Genomic DNA, 26550 nt, shown 5'->3' with positions numbered 1-26550 from the left:
TTGTTTTCTTGTTTTCTTGTTTTGTGTCCTATTGAGAAAACCCAAAAGATTTTTCTTTCTTCTTTTGCTTGTTGGGAGCTTTCCCGTGTAAATAGTTTTCTTTTTCTTTGTGTCAAGGTAGCACATATTGGTTACAATGTTTAGTGGTTCTTACATGCTTACCTGTTTAGCTTTCAAAGAGCCATATTACTTTGTCTTCTCCTTTGTGTTTGCCTGCAGATTCAGCTTAGTCCAATGCGCTTATTATTGTTCACATCGTTCGATCGTGCAAATGAAAGGCAATAATGATGATATATGATGAAGTGACTGAGACTGAAAAGCTGGTATGAACTCTATCTATTTTGTTTTTGTAAATATGACTAGCTTGTCGACCCAGATTTAGCTTTGTTGTGAGAGAACCATGTTTGCAATGACGACTAAGAGATCATAGTTTCTGATGCCATGCTTGTTTAGCTGAGAGCTTATAATGGTTTGTCTTGAATGCCAACATAGATTTTGAGATGACTATGATGTAGTATGATAGGATGGTATTCTCCTTTGAATGTTTCAAGTGGCTTGACTTGGCGCATGTTCATGCATGTAGTTGAAACAAAATCAACATAGCCTCTATGATGTTCGTATTCATGGTGATTTATATCTTGTTCATGCTTGCATTCAATGTTAGTCAAACTCATTGCATCTTGATGACTGTTGTCGCTCTCTAGTTGGTCGCTTCCCAGTCTTTTGCTAGCCTTCACTTGTACTAAGCGGGAATACTACTTGTGCATCCACTTCCATAAACCCAAAAGTTTTTCCATGAGAGTCCACCATACCTACTTACTTGCGGTATCTACCTGCCGTTCCAAGTAAATTTGCATGTGCCACTCTCTAAACCTTCAAGAAATAAATCTGTTTTGCATGCTCAAACAGCTCATGTGGTGACAGAGGGCTATTGGTATCTTCCATGCTAGGAGTGTTATCCTCGACATGTGTTTATTCACAGTCATTCACGAGAAAGGGGCCGGTATTTGGGATGCCCAGTTCCACGCTTAAATCGAAAACATAACTCTAAAACAAGACTCCCACGGGATTGATGTTAGTATGGACGGTACCCGAGGATTCGGCTAGCCGTGGAGTGGGATTGATTGGTGGTGGGGGAGTTAAAAACTTTACTTTTCTGTTTGGGAACCGCCTATAGCATGAGTAGCTTGGAAGATATTGTGAACTCTTGGTCATTGTGTTGACAATGAAAGCATGCCACCCAAAATTATTATCTCTGTTTTCAAAGCTTGAGCTCTGGCACCTCTGCAAATCAATGCTTCCCTCTGCGAAGGGCCTGTCTATTTATTTTCCTCTCGAGTCATCCTCCTCTTATATAAGAACCAATTAGAGAGCACCTCTGTCATTTTTATGATTTGCTTTTGATTGATATTGAGTATGACTATGACTGGATCTTCGTTGCTATGAATTACAATGTTTAGTCAGCCCTTGATCTTTGAAAGTGCTATGCATTTATGTTTTGTGGTCTCAGAAAGAGCTAGCGAGATACACCTATTCATATTGCTTCATTCTTGTTTTGATTGAAGTGTTGGTATTTGAAACTCATTATTATTTGCTCGTTAGCTGATTATGCCATTGATATTAGTTTACCATGAGACCTTTGTGTCATTTGCTTATGTGGTTAACTTGTGATCTTGCTGAAATTCTAGTTATGAGTTAGACATAGTTGCAATAACAAGATCAAACAGAGTTTGTCAAAGTTTTTCTTTCTCTCTTAGTTTGTCAACTGAGTTGCTTGAGGACAAGCAAGGTTTTAAGCTTGGGGGAGTTGATACGTCTCTGTCGTATCTACTTTTCCAAACTCTTTTGCCCTTGTTTTGGATTCTAATTTGCATGATTTGAATGGAACTAACCTGGACTGACGATGTTTTCAGCAGAATTGCCTTGGTGTTATTTTTGTGCAGAAATCAAAGTTCTCCAAATGTCCTGAAAATTTACGGGGAGCAGTTTTGGAAAATATCAAAAATATATGTGCCAAGTTCCACCTCAGGGGGTGGGCCAGTGGGTCACAAGCCCCTGCTCCGCCACCACCCCCCTAGTAGCATGGTGCAGGCTTGTGGGGCACACAGGCACCTGCCGCCCCCAACTCCAGCCCTATAAGTTCCCTTTCATCCCAGAAAAAATAAAAAGAGAAGTTTTCGTCGCGTTTTCGATACGGAGGCGCCGCCACCACCTGTTCTTCATCTGGAGGGCACATCTGGAGTTCGTCTTGGGATCCGGAGAGGGGAAATCGTCGCCATCGTCATCATCAACCTTCTTCCCTCTCCAATTCCATGAAGCTCTTCGTCGTTCGTGAGTAATCTATTCGTAGGCTCGCTGGGCGGTGATGAGTAGGATGAGATCTATCATGTAATCGAGTTAGTTTTGATGGGGATTGATCCCTAGTATCCACTATGTTCTGAGATTGATGTTGCTACTACTTTGCCATGCTTAATGCTTGTCACTAGGGCCCGAGTGCCATGATTTCAGATCTGAAATTATTATGTTGTCACCAATATATGTGTGTTTTTAGATCCAATCTTGCAAGTTGTAGTTACCTACTATGTGTTCTGATCCGGCAACCCCGGAGTGACAATAACGGGAACCACTCCCGGTGATGACCATAGTTTGAGGAGTTCATGTGTTCACCAAGTGCTAATGCATTGGTCCGGTTCTTTATTAAAAGGAGAACCTTAATATCTTGTAGTTTCCTTTTGGACCCCGCTGCCACGGGAGGGATGGACAATAGATGTCATGCAAGTTCTTTTCCCTAAGCACGTATGACGACACACGGAATGCATGCCTACATCACATTGACGAACGGGAGCTAGCTACATATCTCTCCGTGTTATAGCTATTGCATGATGAATATCATCCAAACAAATCACCGACCCATTGCCTACGAGTTTGTCGTACTGCTGTTACTTGTCTTGCTCTTGTGCTACTGCTGTTACTTGTCTTGCTCTGCTGCTACTGTTGCTACTACTGTCGCTTGCTACTGTTGCTACTTGCTACTACTGTCACTACTGCTGTTCCTTGCCACTACTATTGCTCGTTACACTATCGTTACTCGTTACTTTGCTGTTACTATTGTGCTTGCAGATACTAATCTTTCAGGTGTGGTTGAATCTGACAATTCAACTGCTAATACTTGAGAGTATTCTCTCACCTCCCGTCATGCGAATCAACAAATTTGGGTCGAATACTCTACCCTCGAAAACTGCTGCGAACCCACGCGCTGGTGGGCCATCAACAACATTCTTCTAGTCTCATTACCGGGGAGTGCTTTCAGCATTCTTCTGGTGTCGTTGCAGGAGAAGGTTTGTTGTCATAAGCATTCGTCTAGCTAACGCCAGAGATTGCAGATCAGGAAGCATTCTTACTATTTTGTTCGAGTGCAGTTGCATATATTCCTGTTCAGATATTCCTGTCATTTTGATTCAGCTATATCTTCAATTTATTCTGTGGGATAATGTGTTGTCCGTCTTCAGGATGGCTCCACCAACTCGTCAGAATCCAAGGCGTGAGGATGTGCCGCCACCACCTCCTCCTCCGGAGAATTCTCCATCGCCGCTGCCTCCTCCTGTTGAGGCTTGGCAAGCGGTGATGGCTGCTACAAATGCAAACACTCAGATGCTACTCTAGTTGTTGCAAGAGAGGGGTAATCAGCAGCAAGGCAATTTCCACCATGGTGGCAATCAGTTTGCTAATCTGAGTCAGTTCTTGTCGAATCAACCGAAGACTTTCACTTCCTGTGACTAGCCCTTTGATGCTGAGGATTGGATCCGCGACATGAACAACCATTTTGAGTGTAGCAATGTTCGTCCTGAGGATTTCGTCAAATTTGCAACTTTCCAGCTGAAGGGGCAAGCGTCTATCTGGTGGCAACAGTTGAAGGATTCCAGAGGCGCTAGAGTGATCACTTGGGATGAGTTCTGTCGTGACTTCAGATCCCACTACATTCCTTCCAGCTTCGTGGAGGAAATGCGTGAGAAGTTCAGGCGCTTGAAGCAGGGTGGTAACTCCGTGTACAAGTACAATGTCGAGTTCCACGAGCTAGCCCGATACGCCTTGCAGGATATCCCTTATCAGAAGAGGAAGATTTATCAGTTCAGAGGTGGCTTGAAAGAAGATTTGCAGTTAGCTCTTGCTTTGCACGATCCTGAGGAGTTTGACAAGTTCTACAACTTAGCTCTTAGAGCAGAGGCAGCCTTGCTTAGGGTGGAGAATTCTAAGAAGCGCTTCAGAGATTCCAGCTCTTCATCTACTCACGTGGTTCAGAAGCAACATAAGTTTTGGGTGTCTCCTCCTCCTCCTCGGCACTCGCAGCAGCTCAAGCATTCTGGTGGCCGTGGTTCTTCCCACCCACCCAACCCAGTCTTTCAGCAGAGATTCCAGCATCAGAAGCAAGGGCCTCATCACACACAGTACCGACATCCAGTAGATGTTACTTGTCACAAGTGTGGGCAGAAGGGTCATTATGCCAACAAGTGCACTTCTCAGCTCCGTCTGCCGCCTCCTCCTCCAGGCAAACCTCCAAGTAATGCTCTTGTCAAGTTCAACCCCAGGTCAGCTCGAGTCAACATGCTGAATGCGGCTGAGGCAGAAAACTCGTCAGATGTGATCATGGGTAACCTCCTCGTTAATGATATTCCTTCTAAAGTGTTGTTTGATTCTGGCGCATCGCATTCTTTCATGTCATATCCCTTTGCATCTAGTAATAATATTGCGACCGAGTTTCTTCCCAAGTCATTGCAAGTTGTGTCTCCGGGTATGCGGATGAGCTCTCGGTTGGTCGTTTCGGATGCTTCTGTCAAGATAGGAAGTTATTCTTTTCTGGCTTCTCCGTATGTCTTAGGCAAATCACACATTGATTTGATCCTTGGTATGGACTGGTTAGCCATGAACAAGGCATCGATTGATTGTGAAGCTAAAGAAGTGAAGCTTACCCACTCTTCGGAGGACGTGATTATATTCGCGGCGCGCGATGATACAATCCGTCTGTTCTCGTTGAATGAAAAGGGTGAGATTAATCCTATTTCGCAAGTCCCAGTGGTCTGCGAATATGAAGATGTGTTTTCAGAAGAGTTGCCAGGCATGCCTCCTCACCGAGAAGTTGAATTTGTGATTGAGCTTGAGCCAGGTACTGAGCCGGTGTGCAAACGGCCATACAAATTGGGTCCAGAAGAGTTGAAGGAACTTAAGAGGCAACTCGATGAGCAGGAGCATTTGGGTTTGATCAGACTGAGCTCGTCTCCGTGGGGCTGTGGAGTTATGTTTGTCAAGAAGAAGGATGGCACGGACCGGCTGTGTGTCAATTACCGTCCATTGAACAAGAAGACAATCAGGAACAAATATCCACTTCCGAACATAACTGAGTTGTTCGAATAGTTGAAAGGGGCTAAGATCTTCTCCAAGCTCGATCTCAGAATGGGCTATCATCAAATTTGCATTCGCGAAGAAGATATTCCGAAGACTGCCTTCACGACTAGTTTGGGATCGTATGCGTATACGGTCATGTCTTTTGGTCTGGCAAATGCTCCTCCGACATTTTGTCGATTGATGAACTACATATTCTCTCCGTTCAAGAATGACTTCATCTTGCTCTATCTCGACGACATTCTGGTCTTTTCTCAAACTGAGGAAGAACATGAAGAACATCTCATATTGGTGCTTGATAAGCTGAGAGAGTACAAATTGTATGCCAAGTTTTCCAAGTGTGAGTTCTGGCTCAAAGAAGTCGTCTATCTTGGTCACATTATCTCTGCCGAGGGCATCAAAGTTGATCCGTCCAAGGTGCAGGCCATTGTTGAATGGGAGCCTCCGCAGAATGTGAAGCAGCTTCGAAGTTTTCTCGGGCTTGCAAGCTATTGCAGAAGGTTCGTTGAGAACTTCTCCAAGACTGCGAAGCCGCTCTCAAGTCTTTTCAGAAAGGTGTGAAGTATGCTTGGTCTTCAGAGTGTCAGTTGGCCTTCGACACACTCAAAGAGAAGCTCAACTCTACTCCAGTCTTGGTTCCTCTGGATGATTCCAAGCCTTACCAGGTGTTCTGCGACGCTTCACTCCAGGGTCTTGGTGCAGTTCTGATGCAAGAGAAGAAAGTGGTTGCTTATACTTCCAGGCAGTTGAAGCCAGCGGAGAAGAATTATCATGTGCATGATCTTGAGCTAGCAGCTGTGGTACACGCTCTGATGACTTGGGGACACCTCTTGTTAGAACGAAAGGTTGAAGTATTCACCGATCACAAGAGTCTCAAGTACATCTTCACTCAGCCTAACCTGAATCTTCGGCAAACTCGTTGGGTCGAAATGCTCCAAGATTTTAATCCGAGTGTTGAGTACACGCCAGGAAAAGCTAATGTCGTGGCGGGTGCCTTGAGCAGGAAGGCGTACTGCAACAGTCTCATTCTGCAACCTCTCCAGCCTGGCCTTTGTGAGTCTTTCAGGAAGCTCAACCTTCAGTTAGTACCTCAGGGATTTCTTGCAAACCTTCAGATCTCTCCTACCTTGGAAGATCAGGTCCGAGCAGCACAGCTTCTTGATGCAATGGTGAAGAAAGTCAAGATTGGCGTGGCAAAGAGTCTTCCCAAGTATAAGTGCTTCAGTGTTGATGCCAGAGACACGTTGTTCTTTGAGGATCGTCTTGTCATTCCGAAAGGTGATCTCAGAAAGGTAATCATGGAAGAAGCTCATAACTCTCTGCTCTCTATTCATCTTGGAAGCTCCAAGATGTATCAGGACTTGAAACAGACCTTCTGGTGGACTCGCATGAAGTGTGAGATTGCTCAGTTCATTAATGAATGTGATGTATGTCGAGGGGTGAAAGCAGAGCATCAACGTCCAGCAGGTCTTTTGCATCCTTTCCCCATTCCCGAGTGGAAGTTCGATCACATTGAGATGGATTTCGTCACCGGGTTTCCGAAGTCCAAGAAGGGTAATGATGCCATCTTCGTCGTCATCGACAAGTTGAGTAAAGTGTCTCATTTTCTTCCAGTCAAGGAATCCATTTCGGCAGCTCAGCTTGCAGAGTTGTACACTTCCACGATTGTGTCTTTGCATGGCGTGCCTATGAAGATCTCTTCGGATCGCGGAAGTATCTTCACTTCCAAGTTCTGGGACTCTTTTCAGTCTGCAATGGGCACGAAGATACGCTTCAACACAGCTTTTCATCCTCAGACTAGTGGTCAAGTGGAGCGAGTCAATCAAGTTCTTGAGGATATGCTGAGAGCATGTGTTATCTCTTTTGGCATGAAGTGGGAGGATTGCCTGCCTTTTGCGGAGTTCTCGTATAACAACAGTTATCAAGCTAGTTCTGGCAAGGCTCCATTTGAAATTCTCTATGGCAGGAAGTGTCGTACCCCGCTCAACTGGTCCGAGACCGGCGAGCGTCAGATCCTTGGGAATGACCTAATAGAAGAAGCTGAGGAGATGTGCCGGGTCATTCCTGACAACCTCAGAGCAGCTCAGTCCCGTCAGAAGAGCTATTAGGATAGCAAGCATCATGACATGTCTTATGAGCTTGATGACTTCGTCAATCTCAAGGTGTCGCCTATGAAGGGTACGCAACGCTTTGGCATCAAAGGCAAGCTTGTGCCTGGTTTCATTGGTCCGTTCAGAGTTGTTGGCAAGAGAGGCGACCCTGTGTACGAGCTCGAGCTCCCGTCAAGCTTTGCAAATGTGCATGATGTGTTCCATGTTTCTCAGCTCTGGAGGTGCTTCAAGACCCCCGAGCGCACTATTCATCTTCAAGACATCGACCTTCAGCCTGACCTATCTTATCGTGAGCATCCAGTTGGGGTTCTCGAGGCGACTGAGTGCAAACCCGCAACAAGACTGTCAAATTTATCAAAGTGCAGTGGTCACACCATTCCGATAAAGAGGCTACTTGGGAATGCGAGGGTCACCTCCGTTCTGAATTTCCGGAGTTCTTTCAGGCGTAGATCTCGGGGCGAGATATTTTTGTAGTGTAGGAGAGTTTGTAATGCCCCAAGTGTGTAGCTTACCATATTTGGAACCTTCTCTATGTGGGTCCAACTTGTCATTGACATGAGGTTATGCTATGTGATATTTCATGTGAGGCTTCCCTTGTTTTATTCTCTTTTGCATGCATGCATCCATGCCATCCCATTCATACCATGTCTTGTGTTATTGCCTTGTGAGCTTATGTGTTGGTGTGATCCTTGTGATGTGGTGATGTGATGTGGTATGATGTGTTGATGCTAGGTTTGAAGTGGGTGTGCTTGTAGTGGATGTGATGTGGTATGATGTGTTGATGCTAGGTTTGAGAGAGAGAGAAGGACCCCGCCGGCGTCTACCCCTCCTCCCGTCGTCGTCCGGCGCCGCCGCCATGTCCAGGGGCTCGGGGAAGCACCCCGCGCTCCATTCCCGTCCTCGGTGAGGCCAGGGAGCATCCTCATCGACGGCCAGCTCCACGTCTACGACTCGGTCCCGGTGTCCTCCCTCCTCTTCTTCGGTTCTACGGCAGAGTACCTTCAGGGCTTCTTCCTCTCCAGCCGGCCTCCTCCTTCGATCGGCGCCCCCTCCTCCTTCCCTAGGTGAGCTAGTCTCCTTCCCTCCTTCCCCTTTGAGTAGATCGGCCTAGGGCTCGCCGGCACTTCTCTGTCCCGAGAGGAAGTAGCCATGCTTGCTGTGTGTTGTCTGTGTGGTGTGATCGGTAGTTGATGGAGCAGAGCAGATGCTCTCCCTCGTAATAGCAGCGTAGTAGCTCGCCGTAGATCATCCCCTCTCTGGCTAGAGCAGCAGTAACACGTTCGGGCCTGCGCTGGCGATCGCCACCATTGGCATCTCTGTGAGAAACAAAGCATCTTGTGCCTGGGTAGGTTACCTTGCAGTCTTCTCTTCTCTATCAAGCTCCTGATGTGTGTCCCAGTGGTTTGCAGTGCGTGCATGTCGTGTGTGTTGTATGCAGGTGCTGGGTTCGAGTCCGAGAGAGAGCACCTCCCCTTTTTTGATTCTTTTTCTGTCGACAGTAGCATAGCTGCATCCAGAGAAGATATCCCTGTTAGCCTCCCTTCTCTGTCGAAGCAGTGGCAGTAGTAGAGTGGCAAAAGTAGCAGGTGAGGTCCAGAGGGGCTTGGGTTCGACCCCCCCCCCAAGCCCTTTTATTTTTTTCCATGTTTCTCTTTTGATGTGTATTTTTGTTTCTTGCAACAGTGCTCTGCTCGTGCTTGTGAGGCAGGTTATGTAAGGCTAGTCTATTTCCATATTTTGTTGTGTATTTTTATTTTGCTAGCATGTGAAGATATCATATGAGTAGGTTTATGTAGTGTTGTGTGTAGGTGAAGGACCTTGTGTGCATAGGTGTTGTGTGAGTTAGCTAATGTTTGGGAGTTAGCTTAGCATGTATAGATGTGTAGCATACATGTTGTGGAGTGTGTGTGGTGATGTTGATGGCATGAATGTGGTGCAAGCACCAAGGGTGGTATATTTGCACCTCTTGTGCAATATGTGACGTGAGTGTGTGTGTGGGTTTTCCCCCTCACATACCTTGTGTATATGTAGCAGCTCTTGTCATGCGATGTGTGTGTAAGTGTGTGGTGACCTACACATGCCCAAGGCTTGGTGAGCCTTGGATGTGCACATGTGCTAACTTGTGTGTGTAGGAGTGGAGTGCATGATGTGTGTGTAGCTAGTGGTGGTGATACTAGCAAGTGTAGGTGATTTTATGCATGTGCTTGATGTGTGTGGTGTGTGGTGGTGTTCTAAGGCACATGAGCATGAGGTCTACCCCTCATGTGCACCAATTTAGTGTTGTTAGAGTGCACGTGCTTGTGTAGGTATTGTTCTAGTGAATAGCACATGTGATGATGCACTATTCACTAGATATGATTTCATGTAGAGTTTCTTTTCTAGTTTGTGCTATTTTGTTCCATGCAAGTGCATATGTTATATATATGTTTTTGGGGTAGAATCATCCCAGGAATCCATTGGTGAAGTCATTTTTGCCATTGGAACACTTTCTGGAGATGACTTATTTCAGATTTGTTCTATGTTTAGAGCTTGGTTCCATGAGATGTCGTGAGCCCAAGAGGTTGACTCCTTGTTGGGGCATTAGAGGGTGACCCCCTCTAAGGCATGTTGGTTTTGTTTCATGTTTAGGAACTCATATGTGCAAGTGGTGCTCATTCAAAGTAGGCATGTGGCTGAAATCCCAGATTAGTGAAAATCTGTGATTTTCACTAAGTCTGAGAATCTGCTTATATTTTTGGCCAAGTTAGCAGCTGTGTAACTTTCTGTGTGGAACTCCTTTGCTTTGTATTTTTGCTTGTTCTTGTAGTACTCTTCGATAGCTTCTTCCACATATCTTATTTGGCATATTTGGGTGGTTGTAGGTGCTTTGCATGTAGCTCTCAAAGTGGTATGATGCTGTTTATGGCAGATTGTGTAGTTTTGGTGTTTTGATGATTGTGAGTGCATAGATGAGGGTGTGGTGTTATTCTTTGCACGACCCCATCCATGTTGGTTTGTTTTATGCCTTGACAACCTGGAAATGCCAGAGTTATGCCATTGGAGTGTGTTGTGATGTATTTGACACGTAGCACTTCATTTCTTGTTTCGTTGTTTCCCGTTGATCCGTAGCTCCGTTTGTAATGTTCTTTATATGGTTTTGCATCGTTTTCACGTGACGCATATGATCATGTTATTCTCATGCATGTCAAGATATCTTAGGGTGCAGCTCTGTCCAGGAACATGTATTTACTTCTCATGCTTGTGCTAGTGAGTAGAATAGAGATGCATGTTCATATTCATCTCATGCATCATGTGCTTGTTGCATCTTGAGGTGTTGTTGTTCATTGGATTCTATTTTTATGTGGGTAGCACCGGGATCGGAGAACGAGTACGTGGATCCGGGAGAGTACGGGCAGGACGAACAAGAGCAGTTCCAAGCTGAGGATATCACAGGCAAGATGATATGACCTTGATTCCATCTCTAGACTTGTTATGCTAGATTACGTTTCTTCTGTCATATGCTCGCTGCCTACCACCAAAATAGTTGCCTCCTGATATTGCCATGAAACCCAAACACTTGAGCAAATCTTGAATGGCTAAGTAGGCTTTGCTCAGCTACTAATGTTAGCGTTGCTAGTTGCAGGTGCTTTGTCTCATGTGATAACATGAGCTTGATATCATTATCTTATTTCTGTTATTTAATTAATGCACCTATATACTTGGTAAATAACGGAAGGCCTAGCCTTTTACGGGTGTTTTTTTCCGTTATTGCTGCCATAGTTACCGGCTACCGGTGTTTGATTCCATAATGATCGCTCCTAACACGTTCGGGGTTGTTATGGGACCCCCCTTGATAAATCGCGTAGTGTTAAGACTTGTCCGGCAGGACCCAACATTGGTGTTAATTTGCTAATCACTTAATAATAATCTGCATAGGGAATGATCACCCCGAGGATCTTTAATCAACAACCCGGGCCAGTGCTCCTCATGAGTGTTGGTCCAACCTGGTCTGCCTGCGGGGCCACCACAGGGAAACTTGAGGTTTGGTTCTCGTAGCTAGTTCCATCTGTCGTGTCCTGAGACTGAGATACGCGGCTCTTATCGGGGTCGTCGACACGACGGGAGGTCCTGCTAGTCTTGTCTTACCTTAGCGATATATCTTGCGTATATGAATCCCGGTGAAGCTTTGGTTCTCCCCAGAGTTGAGGTTTTCCTCTAAGGAATCCGACGAGATCACGAGATTCGTGATAGAGGATTACTTTGCGGCCCGTGTACGTTTGTGATGGACTAGTTGGAGCATCCCTGCAGGGTTTAATCTTTCGGAAAGCCGTGCCCGCGGTTATGTGGCAACTTGGAATATTTGTTAACATCCGGTAATAGACAACTTAAACATAAGCTAATAAAATTGCCAACTGTGTGCGTAGCCGTGACTGCCCCCTTCGAAGATCTTTCTTCGATCGGAAACACGGTGGGGTTATGATTGACATAAGTAGGTGTTCAGGATCCCTTAGTGATCAGCTAAACATCGACCGTTAGTATAGACCACCTTCAATACTTGTTCTACGTAAGTTAGCCACCATATAAAGCTTAGGATGCTACAACCTAAATACTCCACTTTCCTTACCTAATAACTTGACTAGTTCTGGCACCGAGGTCATAGATTGCTGAGTCCCCGTTGCTCACAGATTCCTCCACAACACCAACAGGTTCAGATACCCCCGAGACAGGTGATCCCGACGGCACGCAGCTGGCGTGGCAGTACGATGAGGAGAACGGCCGCCTGTACGTGAACTACCCAGAAGACTGAGGCGTGGTCGTGATCATGGGCAAGCATGCAGGGTAGCATAGTCATTTCTCATGTTTTTTAGTCCGTAGCGGAACTACCTTGTTTGGATGCGTGATGTACTCTGATATATTTATGAGATGACAGTTGAATCCCTTATTGTCATTCTGTTATTATTTATGTATGTTTTATGTTACCGTGCTTGTGAAACGCTTAGATGCGCTTCTTTCTAATTCGGGGCCTCGTTCCCCAAATCGGAAAGGACCGCATCTTAGTCGTTACACCCGCACACCTTCCAATCCTTTCTCGTTGAGGCCTCAAAGATTAGTGATGCAATATCATTGGGATTGCGCCCAAGTAGATAAGTGGAGTCCCGAATTTGGGCGTCGTCCCCCATGATGATAGCAGTAGAGGCATAGAAAAACTCGAGGTCATCATCGATGCAAGATTATCAAATCCCACCCATAACTTGCGGGGCACTCATACCATGACCATCTTAGACCCAAAGCACTTGCAAAATTGTCGGTATTGAGCACCCCTAGGCCACCATACACATTTGGTCTACAAACTGTTTCCCAATTGACCTTGCATTTGGATCCCGTTATCTTGTCCGCGCCGGACCAAAGGAAAGCCCTTTCAATCTTGTTTAGGCTATTAAATGAGCTAAAAGGAATTTGTTATGAGATGGACAAACGGGACGAGAAGCAAATTTTTCTGCTCATATATGTGCTAAAAGAGCTCTAGGTTTAGAGTGAGGCTTTATTTCTCACTTCGTAATCCCTAAAAATTGTATTGACATTCTACAATTAGATGTGATCCCCTGAGATAAATAAAATGTCAAGAGGATGGTTCTCAAAAATAATAATAATTAAAGAATAGATACTGAAGACATTCTTTTTTAATTATAGAACAGAGAAGTGGACTCATCCACATGGCGACGCGCGAACATGTTATCTCGAGTTAAGACTTTTCTTAGACACCCCCAAAAACGTTGTTGTTAAAGATCAGGCACAAGAAGCCAAAATCACTAATTAGGGAGTACTCCTTTCAAAGATCACTCTCATCTCCCCACGTTGCGATAAGTGGCTCACTGAATGCATGTCAGCTGTCGCAACGTGGGAGTTTTCCATTTTTTCATAGATTTGTATTTTTAAAATGTTTTATCTTCTAAATCGTGCGTTCAAATCTCAAACCGTTTTCACCATTAGATTTCTCACGTCGAGATCTTCAAACTAAATCCCATGTTGATAGTTTTGACAAACTTTTTTTTACAAAAAAACCCGGACCAAAAAAATTGTAAAAAATTAGAAAACATGTTTTTTTCCTTTACGAAGGCAAAACAGTGCCTCTCACACAAGAAAAATCCTGCCTCTTGTAAAAAAACTCGTTTTTCCCTTTTCAAAAGGCACAAACGTGCCTCTCACAAAGGCAAAATCGTGCCTCTCGCGAAAAAAATAGAAAACACATTTTTTTCCCTTTACGAGAGGCACGGCAAAGCCGTGCGTCTTGCGGAAGCAAAATCATGCCTCTCGCGCATGCGTCTTGCGGAAGCAAAATCATGCCTCTCGCGCGAAGCAAAACCATGCCTCTAGTAAAAAACAAAAAACACGTTTTTTTCCGTTTCCGGAAGCAAAACTGCGCCTCTCGTGAAAATAAAACTGAACCTCTCACGAAAAAAACAGAAAATATGCTTTTCATAAAAAAAATCGTCAGGAAGCTAAGAAAGAACAGTGAAAACCGAAACATAAAAAACAAATAAATAAACCAATCTAAAAAGGCGAAAACGCGTGAGAAAAAAAAATAAAAAAATAAAAAAAAAATCGGAGAAAACGTTCAGAGCGCGACACGTGATGACGGCTAAAAACGTTTCAAGTGACGGCGCACGGAAGTGCTTGTTAGGTTGCTCCGGAAGAAGCGCTCGATTCCGAGGTGTTATAATTTGATTTTCCAAAAGCAATGAGGCCCAGCATCTCAGCCCATCCACGACCAAGTACACACGAGGCCGTTTTCAATCTCTCAACTTTCGGGGCCGAGTCCAGAGCCCATTTGAAGCTCTGTCAACGCGATCGAACGGCTCTCGACCGCGCACGTGAGTGGCACGCACGCACTTACTCAACCAGGCCAGCAGGGCAAATCAATCCGACCGTTGAGGCCGCTGCAAGAGCCTTTAAACCTCCAAAATCCGCGATCCAGATCTTTCCCCAATTCCAAACCCGCCCCCGCCCCTGCCCGGCCGCTCCTCCCCCCCTCCGCTCCCCCGCTCCGCAGCCGCCGGCCGGCCAGCCATGGCGATCTCCACGGATTCGCGCAGCGAGGAGAAGGTACGCGTGCTCGCCGTCGCCCCTCCTCCCCCGCCTCCCCTCGCTGGATCTCATCCCCGCGTCCCTTGCGCGCAAGCAATCCCGGCGGCCCCCGGCGGGGACGCACAGCGGCGGGTTCTTGGGATTCGACGCCCGGTTGTTCCTGGGAGGGCTGTGCGCTCGTGCTATGGCGCTGGATTTAGTTGGCGATTTGCTCTGTTCTGCTTCCCCTGGGCGTTTTGGGGTGGGCTGGTGGCTAGGGTTTGCTAGCTGATGTCAGGCGTTGAAAGGGTCCGGGACCTGTTCCCTTCCTGGTTGGTTCAAGATTATATTTTTGTGCTCAGCAAAGCGAACAAACCCATAGTTTTCTGGCATTTGCTTAGTTTTCCTCTCGATCTGGGCGGCCCTAAATTACCAGCTTCTTGTAATGGCTTATATACATGCTTAAAATATGCATCTTCTGGGTAATTTATTCTATGGGGCTTCATGAGCATGCTACTCTTCCGGTGAAGTGGAGCAGTAATGGTGTATTTTTGTTGCCTCTCTGTAGCCTTCGCAGCATTCTCAGGAGGAGAAGCGGTGGGTGTTGTCCGACTTCGATGTTGGGAAAGCACTTGGGAGGGGCAAGTTTGGCCATGTCTACTTGGCCAGAGAGAAGAGGGTAACTACTCTAGCTAATCTCAAATAATGCAGTATCAATAATCTGACTAAAGGAATTTATGTTTCGCCGAGCTGATTAGATAACAAGTATAGCTAATGCTATGTAATAATTAGAGCTCAGATCTATTTCTTACAGTAGTACAATTTGGTTATTTGGCTCAAGATAGCAGGAGTCTAGCTAATCTCAAATAATGCAGCATCATAATCTGACTGAAGGAATTTATGTTTCGCCGAGCTGATTAGATAACAAGTATAGCTAATACTATGTAATAATTAGAGCTCAGATCTATTTCTTACAGTAGTACAATTTGGTTATTTGGCTCAAGATGGCAGGAGTCTTAGCAATCAACGAACTCTTACACTATTTTCTTTCCATGGAAACAGAGTAGTCACATTGTAGCTTTGAAAGTTCTTTTCAAGAGCCAACTGAAGCAATCCCAGGTGGAGCATCAGCTGCGGCGCGAAGTAGAGATCCAGAGTCACCTTAGGCACCCCAATATTCTTCGCTTATATGGGTATTTTTATGATCAGGTACAGATTGGCCCAACTATAACACGGAGAATCATTATTGCTTCATTTCACCCTCGTCTGATCACCAGTTCCATATGAATTTTGCAGACCCGTGTTTACCTAATCTTGGAACATGCTGCAAAAGGAGAGCTCTACAAGGAGTTGCAGAGATGCAAGCATTTCTCTGAAAGACGCTCCGCAACTGTAAGTATATGCTCTGAATGTGTTCGTGGTAAATGTATCATCTACCCACTATTCAAAAGTAGTAGCTGAACTTTCCTTGTTTTTATTTTCAGTACATTGCATCATTGGCACGTGCCCTGATTTATCTTCACGGGAAGCACGTGATACATCGAGATATTAAACCGGAAAACCTTTTAGTTGGGGTGCAGGTATTTGCACTACTTTGCTTCACTTTTTATGATCCGGAACAGTATGCTCTCTGGTGTTTACAATAGGTATATGCTTTCATAATAGGGCGAGCTGAAGATTGCTGACTTCGGCTGGTCTGTTCATACCTTTAACCGAAGGAGGACAATGTGTGGGACTTTAGATTATCTGCCTCCTGAAATGGGTACTTTCCTTTCATTTACTTCAGTGTCACAGCTGATTCATGGTGAAATAGAATACCACAAATTTCTACTATTAGCTTTACTTGCCTCTCAACTTGTTGCATGTTTGCAGTGGAGAAGACAGAGCACGATTACCATGTAGACATATGGAGCTTGGGCATCCTATGTTATGAATTCCTTTATGGGCTCCCACCTTTTGAAGCCAAAGAACACTCTGAGACATATCGAAGGTAACTCAGCAGTGATACTACATTTGCAGTATTGCACCATAAGTCATTTCAATTGAATCACATGTTTAAATCTTCATGATCGAGAGATTACAGTTAGTTTCAAATCCATGCAACTCTACTTAGCTCCCTTCGCACCCTTATAAGCAATTGCTGTCTCTGAAACTGCCTTGTTCAAAATACAGGATAGTAAAAGTGGATCTGAAGTTCCCGTCGAAACCGTTTGTATCTCCTGCTGCGAAGGACCTCATTTCACAGGTAACTGACTTCTGATCATGATTACAACAAGAAAATAGTTAATATGACATGTCCTGTGCTGAAAATGTGTCTATCTTACAAATGGTCTGTTTGTTCCGGTCTTGTTGCAGATGCTTGTAAAGAACTCAGCTCACCGCCTACCCCTCCACAAGGTTCTGGAGCACCCCTGGATCGTCCAAAACGCTGACCCCTCGGGCGTTTACAGAGGGTAGAACTTGGCCCGACTGCTCCTGTGCCCTCGATCCAGGGCTCTGAGTTATTTCATTGTTGTCATGTCTGGCTTTCGTTAGCCGTGCCTGTACTACCACTGTTGCTCCTGCAGCCGCGTGTATAATGTTCATTGAAGCTTCAGCTTTACTCGATGAAGATTTGGAGCCAAGAATAGCAGCGGTATCAAGTGTGTGTGTGCTGTAATGTTTATGTTGTGTAGCGGGTGTCTGTATCCTACTCTGTGTATCTCTTGTTGGACGACTCAATTATTTGGTCCATATATTGGAGGTTCCTGAAGTTCTTATCCGGTGCCTTGTAATTGTTATTATTCAGGTTCAGATTAAGAAATCTCCTTTGTGGAGACTTTGTTCAACCTGCAGAACTTTTTGTTCAACATTGATTTCAAACAAAAGTGAATAAAATGCCAAAAATAAACCGTGGTGCGCAATTGTATTGACGAAATGACTTTCTTGTGTGTTTTGGGTGCAGTTCCTTGTTCCTAATGTGGGTGTCAGGTGCTATCTACAATGAAAATGGTTCAGGCCAGCGAAAGCACGCCGTAGCATCGTAAAAATAAAAATCGTGGTACATATGCATCTGAAACCGGCATTAAGATTCACACAATTTGTGCTTGCAATTTTATCTTATTTTGCATAGAAAATTAAGCACTATTAACACAATTTTATCTTATTTTGCCAACATACCACAAAAGTCATTTTTGCAACGACCAAGATTATTTTTACATTTTTTTCTAGTCGTCACAAGTTGCACATTCTTTTGACTTCTGTTTACTATTATTACTTTTGCTTAATCATGAGCGCCTAGACCCAGGTTTAAAAAAATCTATACCGATAAAAAGCTTGCCTCATTACAACTATAGAAAAAGGTACATTACTAAAGGAGGGGGGGGGGGGGGTGCTGATTTTATGCAACTCTTTACAACTGAATAAACCAGTATTCAGATGAATTGTTGCAAAATAGTTTCTGTTGCGAAGAGCTCGAATCTAAAACTTATCCTTTTCTAATCTACAAAATCGAGCTCCTACCACAAAAGATTGCTATCGTGGAACCCTTATTTATAATTATACAGTAATTCTTCGGTGAAGTCTCTACTACAAGGCAAGCTAAAAAAAACACAAGAGAAAGTTAAAAAAAAGATGGCTATAACTACACATGCTCAATATATCCATCCCAAATCCCAATAGCTTTGTGCCTCTCACTCTGCTCCAGCTGATCCATTACAGTTGGGTGAACACTTTGCCGGTGCGCCGTCGAGGAGCTGCGTGTTGTGCAGGTGGTGGCGCTCGTCGTCGTCGTGCTTCATGTTCTCCACGTCCTCGTGGCTGAGGAAGCACGGCTGGTTCGTCGAGCACAGCACCCTCGCCCACATCCTATCAGTGATCACGACCTTGTTCTGCTTCTCGGTGATTCTCTGCAGCCAAAAAATTAGACTATCAGCATAAGGTTTGATAGGAGTTCAACCGAAGGCAGGGTTGATCACTGTATTCTGATGTACTTACATAGAATGGGATGTAAGCGTGTCTGCCATTCACGGGCGCGACGGTGAAGCCACTGTATCCTGCCATGGCGCCATGGAGGGCGCTGTGCGCAAGCAGAGTGCAGTAGACGTTGTCCGAGGCGTTTGACCGGACCGCGCGGATCATGTATGTCGGGTCAATGTACTTGAGAGTTATGGGGAAGTTAGTCTTCTTCTTGAAATGATCCTGCATGATGAAGAAAGCCAAGCAATTCAGTAGTGGAACATGACCAGGACTTTCTTTCGGCTTCAAACATTCAATCTACTAACAAGTGGCTTCTTGCTAATTCTATCATGACTAAATGCTAATATACTTGAATGAGCCAAAGAGATAAAGAGCATTGGCTGTCCCCACATTGACAAGGAAAGGAAAGTTTGGACCAGGAGTATGACCTTGATCTTCTGGGATAGCCAAAGGCCAACATCCAGAAGCAGCTTATTTCCAGAAGCATCCTGAGTGTCCACAAAATTCATGCTTTGGGCTATAAGATCTTGGCCAGCACCCTCGGCCACCACAATGACCATATGCCCACTGTCCTTGAGCCGTTTCTCGACGAACTCAAGGAGGCCCCCTTTTCCTTCAAGGTAGAAGGGAGACTCTGGGATTAAGCAACAATCCTGAGATAACAAGCAAAGCAAAGTGGTCAGTCTTTGACTCGACATTACTGTTAATATATTGATCAGTGTAATGAACTTATAGAATGATAACAACATACCACATCACGACTAGCTAGAGTAGCATACATTGCGATGAACCCTGCATCAATAGAATTTATAACTGATTATTATTTACTTAAAACCACTTTCCTTAAGAATATGCAGGAGTAGGTGTTGCTTGAAGATGTGACTGCAAGTTTGTAACAAGGGAAGAGACATACCGCTGTTGCGGCCCATTAACTTCACAACACCAATGCCATTCTCTGCACTTTCAGCTTCAACATGAGCAGCGTTGATAGCTCTTTGAGCCTCCTCGACAGCAGTGTCAAATCCAAAAGATTTGTCAATCACCTGTGGACAATTCAACATCAAAATCACAACCAGATGTGGAGAACAATCAGTCTTGACACAAATGCAGGAGCGATGGAAAGAGGGCAAGTACCGCGATATCATTATCTATGGTCTTTGGGACACCAACCACTGCACATTTGAGGCCCCGTCTACGTACTTCCTGAAATTAAGTTTAAACACTTGTATATGAGACATGGCATTGTGCATCTGATTGGGGCCTTCCTGCAGTAGCAATCGTTGTTACCTCATATATTACGGAAGCGCCTTGCTGGGTACCATCACCTCCAATAATGTAGACCTGGTTAATGCCACGGTCCTGAAGACTATCCACAATTTTGGCAGTGTCATGTCCTCCCCTTGAAGTTCCAAGAATGGTCCCCCCTCTCTTGTGGATGTCATTCACTGACTTGGGTGTCAATGTAACGGTGTTTCGAGAGTAGAAGCCCTTGTATCCACCCTGCAGTATTGCACATCCAGAGTTGTGTTAAAAACAAAAACAGACTTGACAAATGACAACACCATGTCGTGAAGTGCAAGCAAAAAATGCTTATTAATGTCACCATCAGTATTGTATTCTCAGGCAGTTTGTTCCAAAGTACACATTTGTAAGCAGTTTCAGGCTTATCAACATTGCAGCATCATTGTTACTAGGTGACAGCTAAAAATGTTATTGGTGTCACCATCAATATTGTATTCTCAGGCAGTATGTTCTAAATCACACATTTCTAAGAAGTCAAAATCAGCCACTGTAATTAACCAGCCGAGCATCGTTAGCATCATAACAAAGCACTATGCTAATCCTAAAATACTAGCCGGAGCATTGTAATTTACACATGCAAAACAAACAAGAGCAGCAACTCCAGAAGTCCTCACCTCTATGCCAACGACGCTGGTGACACCGTACATGTCGTACAGCCCGCAGACGAGCTCGCGGATGACCGTGTTGAGCCCGGGGCAGAGGCCGCCGCAGGTGACGATGGCGGCGTTCACCTCATCGGGCTGGAAGTAGACCCTCTGCCGCGGCCCGGCGCGCCGGAAGTGTGTGCCTCTCGCACTGGTCTTGCGAACAACAATCTGCAATCCATCCACAAAGTCAGCCTCAGCAGATTACCTCGTATTCTGCTCGCCCAAAAGCATATAATTCACGGAAAATTTCTCACCTTTTGCGTGACGGTGTCGTCCGTGTTGACGAAGTACTGCCTGGGATGGACAACACGTGGTTGGAGCAGGAAGAAAGGTCAGGCGGTCAGCTTCGGGAAACTGAGCTGCGCAGGGCAAAGAGAGGAGGGGAATTCTTACTTGACGACCGAGTAGGCAGGGTTGTCCTGGAGTGGATTCGGGTACGTCTGCAGATCATCAACGGTAACAGTAGGTGAGCAATCGATTCAATTCAAGGATTCTGTAACTGTAATCTGCAGACAAATCGCACACAGAAACTGAAATTTCAGTTTCTTCCGGGGATCGATCGATCGGTCGACTGATTTCCCCGTGCTCCAAAATTACTGGAGCAGCTGAGCTGCATGTCGATCAGTTTCTGCTCGAATCCAAACTAGAATCGGCAAAAAAAAAATGCGTGACAAAAAGATGCGAGAATCCACGGAAGGGCGCCAAAAAGGGGCCCCGGGAAAGCAGAAGAACTTGGGCAGCTCCGAGCTGATGATCCCCGCGAGGCCGCGACGGGAAATCAACCGGACTGAGGCGGCCGATCGAGAAGCGGGGGACGGCAGGAGGAGCACGGGGGCTCAGGCACGCACCGGGAGCTCGGGCATGTAGTCGGTGAGGTGGGGCACGTCCTCGAGCACGTAGCCGGCGTCGCCGCCCACGAGCTTCTTCTTCATCGCCCACTTGCACGGCGCCTTGGCGGCGGCGGCGGCGGAGGCGAGGGGCTCCTTCCTCGGCTCGAGAAGCTTCATCTTCTGCTCCGCCACCGCCACCGCCGCGGGGGCGGGGGCGACGCCGACGGCCTCCATGGCAGGGAGGGACCCCGTCGGTGAGCACGAGGTGGAAAGTGGGGGGAAAAAGAGGTGGTTTTGAGATCACGAGGGAGCTTAAGCTTAGCCGGTGATTCTGGGAGTGATCCTCTCGCTCTTGCTCTTGGTGTGTGGGGAGGAGAGCCGCGGGGGCGGGGGATTATATATTCGGATTAGCGCCGTCCGCGCCGCCGTTAGCAGGCTGGGTTTGACGGCGGCGACGGGGTTTGACGGCCGCACGAGGGGAGAAGAGGGGATGGGAGGTGGGAAACTTCGCGGGGTTCCCGCGAGGGGCATCCGGGTTTCGGCCTATTTACGGGCGTGCCATTTCGTGCTGGCCTTGCGCGAGAAGAAATGTCGCCGGGGGTCGTCTTGTCAGTGTCCGATTGGATGTCCTCTATCACGGGGCACTGATGCGGCGTGTAGGGTGCATTTCTCTTTTTAGGTCGTCCTGGTATTTATTTGAGTGAAAAAACATCGCCCACTTTGCTTGAATTGAGTTTAGTTTTCAGAGAAAAGTTCATATTCCATCCCTCAACTAACAAATCAATTTAATTTATGATTTTGACCATTGAAATCAGTTGAAATACAACCTCAAATTACCATAAGATTCAAAACTCAACCCTGATCTCGGTTTTCCATTGATCAAGCGTTTTTTTGGCAGCAGTGAATGTCGACTAGGCATATGCCAACTTAGCATAAGGTTTGGAGGACTATAAAAAGTTGGATCGCCCTTTTGTGTCTCACTCGCTACCCCTACTCTTCCTCAGAGACATGTCCTCACTGCTACCATGCCTGCCGCAATTGACTTCGACCATCGCCGGTAAGCGGCGACCAACGTCGTTGCATTGCCGCTGCTTGTCCCCTGAGCCCCACCCCGATCCACCCCACCAAAGCAACCCTCCTTCCCGACGACATCGACATATTTCGTCGCCACATACCCACGAATGGTGGTGACGCGCCTTACCACTTTAGCGCTTAGCAAGTTCTTCTACCCTGCTCTTCCCATCCTTATTCACTCGCATCAGCTGTCCCCAATCCTCCTCGAAAACCATAATATTTAAGGTATATTTTGTGTCGCCGGTGATTGGTGGTGGTGGAGAGCTCATAAGTAAGGTGGAAGTCCGTTGGTGAAGAAGAGCAAGTGATTTCCATCAATTGCGTACCATTTAAACCAATTTTATGGTACGTTATTAAAAATTTGATTGTTTAGATTTTACTTTCAGTTAGAGTAGTAACAATTTTTTTTGTCTCCACTTTAGATTGAATGTATCCCCACTAGATCTCTTGATTGTGTGGTTTCATTTCAACCGTGTCCTGTGTGTGAGTATTTGGAATACTTTGGGGGCGGAGAGAAATTTTCTCATGTAGAGCTTCGCGGTTTGAGCTTAGTATGTCTGATTGCAAATCTGAAAGTGCATGATTGTGTTGCTGAGAGAGAAGCAATCATGATGGTGTATTGCTTATGCCCTGGAAAAAATTGTGTGATGAATTGATGGCATTGGTTTCAGGAAATTCTATGAAGTCTATGCTCTTGTATGTAAGAGATGGAGGTGTAGTGGACATTTTTGTTGAGGATATTATTGATAATGAAACCACACAACAAAGTTATTGAGATGATTAAGTACCTAGAGGCGATGAAGATTATTAAAATCAAATGTATTGGTATGATGAAGTACGTGCAAGTGGTAAAGATAATTCAAAGCAAAGTGATGGAATTGAGGACAATGGTACTGATGAGGATGATACAGGGAGATTAGGTAGGAGTACAAGGATGTCGAGAGAAAGAGTAAGGGCAGGCGCAACACTACAACATATGTGGAGAAGGCAATGAGTCTCAACCAAAAAAAGATGGTAGCTGATGTTGGGAAACGTCGCATGGGAAACAAAAAAAAATCTGCGCTCACCAAGATCAATCTATGGAGATCAACATCTACAAGAGGGAGAGTGCGTCTACATACCCTTGTAGATCGCTAAACGGAAGCATTGAGAAACGCGGTTGTTGTAGTCAAACGTCTTCGCGATCCAATCACGATTTGTCCCGTGATCCGATCACGAACGTCTCGATCAAGTGTCGAACGGACGACACCTCCGCATTTAGCACACGTACAACCCGATGACGTCTTCACCACCTCGATCCAACGAGCGTAGATGAAGTAGTAACCGAGTTCTCTGGCAGCACAACAACATGGTGGCAGTAAGAAATACTACAAGAGAGAGAGGAGGGCAGCACTGTGGCTTATTCAGGTGTGGCTGCCCTCCCTCTCCTCTTGTATATATAGGAGGGAGGGAGGAGGGCTGCGCCCTAGGGTTTCCCCAAGGCGTGGGGCTTGGCCACCAAGAAAGGTGGCGCCACCCTTGGGCCAACCCTCCACCAACCCTTAGCCGCATGGGCCTAGGTGGGGAGGGGCGCCCAGTCCACTAGGGGCTGGTGTGCACCCAACTCAGCCCATGTGGCCCCTTCGAGGGTGGTGGACCCCTTCTGATGAACCCCGGAACCCTTTCGGCACTTCCCGATATATTACCGATGATGCCCGAATTTTTTTGGTGACCAAAACGGAAATTCCTATATATCAATCTTTACCTCTGGACCATTCTGAAGCCCCTCGTCATGTCCAGGATCTCATCCAGGACTCCGAACAACCTTCGGTCACCAACACAATAACTCAACTATATCTATATCATCACCGAGCGTTAAGTGTGCACACCCTGCGAGTTTGAGAACTATGGAGACATGACCAAGACACCTGTACGGTCAATAACCAATAGCGGGACCTGGATGCCCATATTGGTTCCTACAAATTCTACAAAGATCTATGTCGGTCGAACCAAAGATGTCATGGATTCAGCTAATCCCGTATGCAGTTTCGTTTGTCCATCAGTATATTACTTGCCCGAGATTCGATCGTCGGTATCTCCATACCTAATTCAATCTCGTTATCGGCAAGTCTCTTTACTCGTTTCGTAATACAAGATCCCGTGACTAACTCCTTAGTCACATTGCTTGCAATCTTATTGTGATATTGTATTACCAAATGGGCCCCAGGATACCTCTCCGTCACACGGAGTGACAAATCCCAGTCTTGATCCATGCCAACTCAACAGACACCCTCGAAGATACGTGTAGATCATCTTTATAATCACCCAGTTACGTTGTGACGTTTGATACACATAAGTTATTCCTCCGGTGTGAGTGAGCTTCATTATCTCATGGTCATAGGAACATATACATTGACATGCAGAAAGCAATAGGAGTAAACTGGATACGATCAAACGCCATGCTTACGGTTTGGGTCTTGTCCATCACATCATTCTCCTAATGATGTTATCCCGTTATCAAATGACAACTCATGTCTATGGCTAGGAAACCTTAGTCATATTTGATAAACGCGCTAGTACAGTAGAGGCTTACTAGGGACACTTCGTTGTCTATGTATCCAGACATGTAGTTGAGTTTCCAATCAATACAATTATAGCTTGGATAATAAACAATTACCATGAATAAGGAAATATAATAATAACCACTTTATTATTGCCTCTAGGGCATATTTCCAACAGTCTCCCACTTGCATTAGAGTCAATATTTTAGTATTACAAGGTAATTAATCTAACACCCGTAGAGCTCTAGTGCTCATCATGTTTTGACCGTGGAAGAGGTTTAGTCAATGGATCTGCAACATTCATATCTATATGTACTTTCAAATGTTTATGTCCTCCTCCTTGATGTAATCGTGGATGGAATTGAAGCGTCGCTTTATGTGTATGTTCCTTTTGTGAAACCTTTGTTCCTTGGCTAGAGAAATGTCACTAGTGTTGTCACAAAACAAGGTCATTGGATCCAGTGCATTGGGCACAACTCCAAGATGCGTCATGAACTGCTTCATGCAGACACCTTCCTTCGCTGCTTCCAAAGCAGCTATGGACTCCACTTCACATGTAGAATTAGCTACCACGCTTTGCTTGAAACGACACCATCTTACCGCTCCACCATTTAGAATAAATACGTATCCAGATTGGGACTTAGAGTCATCCGAATCAATGTCAAAGCTTTCATCGACGTAACCCTTTACGATGAGCCCTTTATCACCTCCATAAACGAGAAATATTTCCTTAGTCCTTTCACGTACTTAAGGATATTCTTGACCGATGTTGGTGTTCCATTCCTGGATCACTTTGAAACCTTCCGGTCATACTTATGGCAAGGCTGACATCTGGTCTTGTGCACAACATCACATACATTATTGAGCCTATGGATGAAGCATAGGGGATGGCACTCATCTTTTCTCTATCCTCTGTTAACGCTGGGCATTGAGGCTTACTCAACTTCACACCTTGCAGGACAGGCAAGACCCCCTTCTTGGACTGATCCATTCTGAACTTCTTCAAAATCTTATCAAGCTATATGCTTTGTGAAAGTCCTATCGAGCGTCTTAATCTATATGTACAGATCTTGATGCCTAATAAGTAAGCAACTTCTCCAAGGTCTTTCATTGAAAAACTCTTATTCAGATATATCTTCATGCTTTCCAAGAGTTCTATATTGTTTCCAATCATCAATATTTCATCCACATATAATATTAGAAACGATATAGATCTCTCACTCACTTTCTTGTAAATACAAGCTTCTCCATAAACTTGTATAAACCCAAACGCTTTGATCACCTCATCAAAGTGAAGATTCCAACTCTGAGATTCCTGCACCAGTCCATAAACGGATCGATGGAGCTTTCATACTATGTCAACATTCTTTGGATCGACAAGACCTTCTGGTTGTATCATATACAACTCTTCCTTAAAGAAATCGTTAGGGAATGCTGTTTTGACACCCATCTGCCAGATTTCATAATCGAAAAATGCATCTATTGCTAACATGATTTTGACAGACTTAAGCATCGCTACGGGTGAGAAAGTCTCATCATAGTCAACTCCTTGAACTTGTGAGAATCCCTTTGCCACAAGTCGAGCTTTATGGATGGTGACATTACCGCCCGCGTGCATCTTCCTCTTAATGATCCATTTGTGTGAATA

At 45.3% G+C, this 26550-nt stretch overlaps 2 protein-coding genes across 2 annotated transcripts; one reads left to right on the top strand and one right to left on the bottom strand.

The window, feature by feature from the left end:
- Positions 1 to 14473: 14473 nt before the first annotated feature.
- LOC123442904 (serine/threonine-protein kinase Aurora-2) lies at positions 14474 to 17380 on the top strand. The gene is made up of 9 exons (XM_045119084.1): positions 14474 to 14591; positions 15121 to 15231; positions 15615 to 15761; positions 15849 to 15944; positions 16037 to 16132; positions 16218 to 16314; positions 16425 to 16542; positions 16725 to 16797; positions 16908 to 17380. Exons 1-9 carry the CDS (start codon positions 14556 to 14558, stop codon positions 17007 to 17009), a joined length of 876 nt encoding a protein of 291 aa, XP_044975019.1. The 5' UTR covers positions 14474 to 14555; the 3' UTR covers positions 17010 to 17380.
- A 682-nt stretch (positions 17381 to 18062) lies between these two features.
- Positions 18063 to 21808, bottom strand: LOC123442903 (ATP-dependent 6-phosphofructokinase 6-like). Its single transcript, XM_045119083.1, has 11 exons — positions 21307 to 21808; positions 20852 to 20898; positions 20713 to 20752; positions 20426 to 20626; positions 19797 to 20009; positions 19644 to 19712; positions 19423 to 19552; positions 19261 to 19301; positions 18938 to 19162; positions 18528 to 18731; positions 18063 to 18439 (listed from the first exon to the last, which is right to left on the bottom strand). Exons 1-11 carry the CDS (start codon positions 21520 to 21522, stop codon positions 18224 to 18226), a joined length of 1602 nt encoding a protein of 533 aa, XP_044975018.1. The 5' UTR covers positions 21523 to 21808; the 3' UTR covers positions 18063 to 18223.
- Positions 21809 to 26550: the final 4742 nt, after the last annotated feature.

Source organism: Hordeum vulgare, chromosome 3H (assembly GCF_904849725.1).
Source record: "Hordeum vulgare subsp. vulgare chromosome 3H, MorexV3_pseudomolecules_assembly, whole genome shotgun sequence".
In the NCBI taxonomy this organism is placed as follows: domain Eukaryota; kingdom Viridiplantae; phylum Streptophyta; class Magnoliopsida; order Poales; family Poaceae; genus Hordeum; species Hordeum vulgare.
Note: the sequence above shows the minus strand (reverse complement) of the source record. Positions and strands in the feature narration are given on the sequence as shown.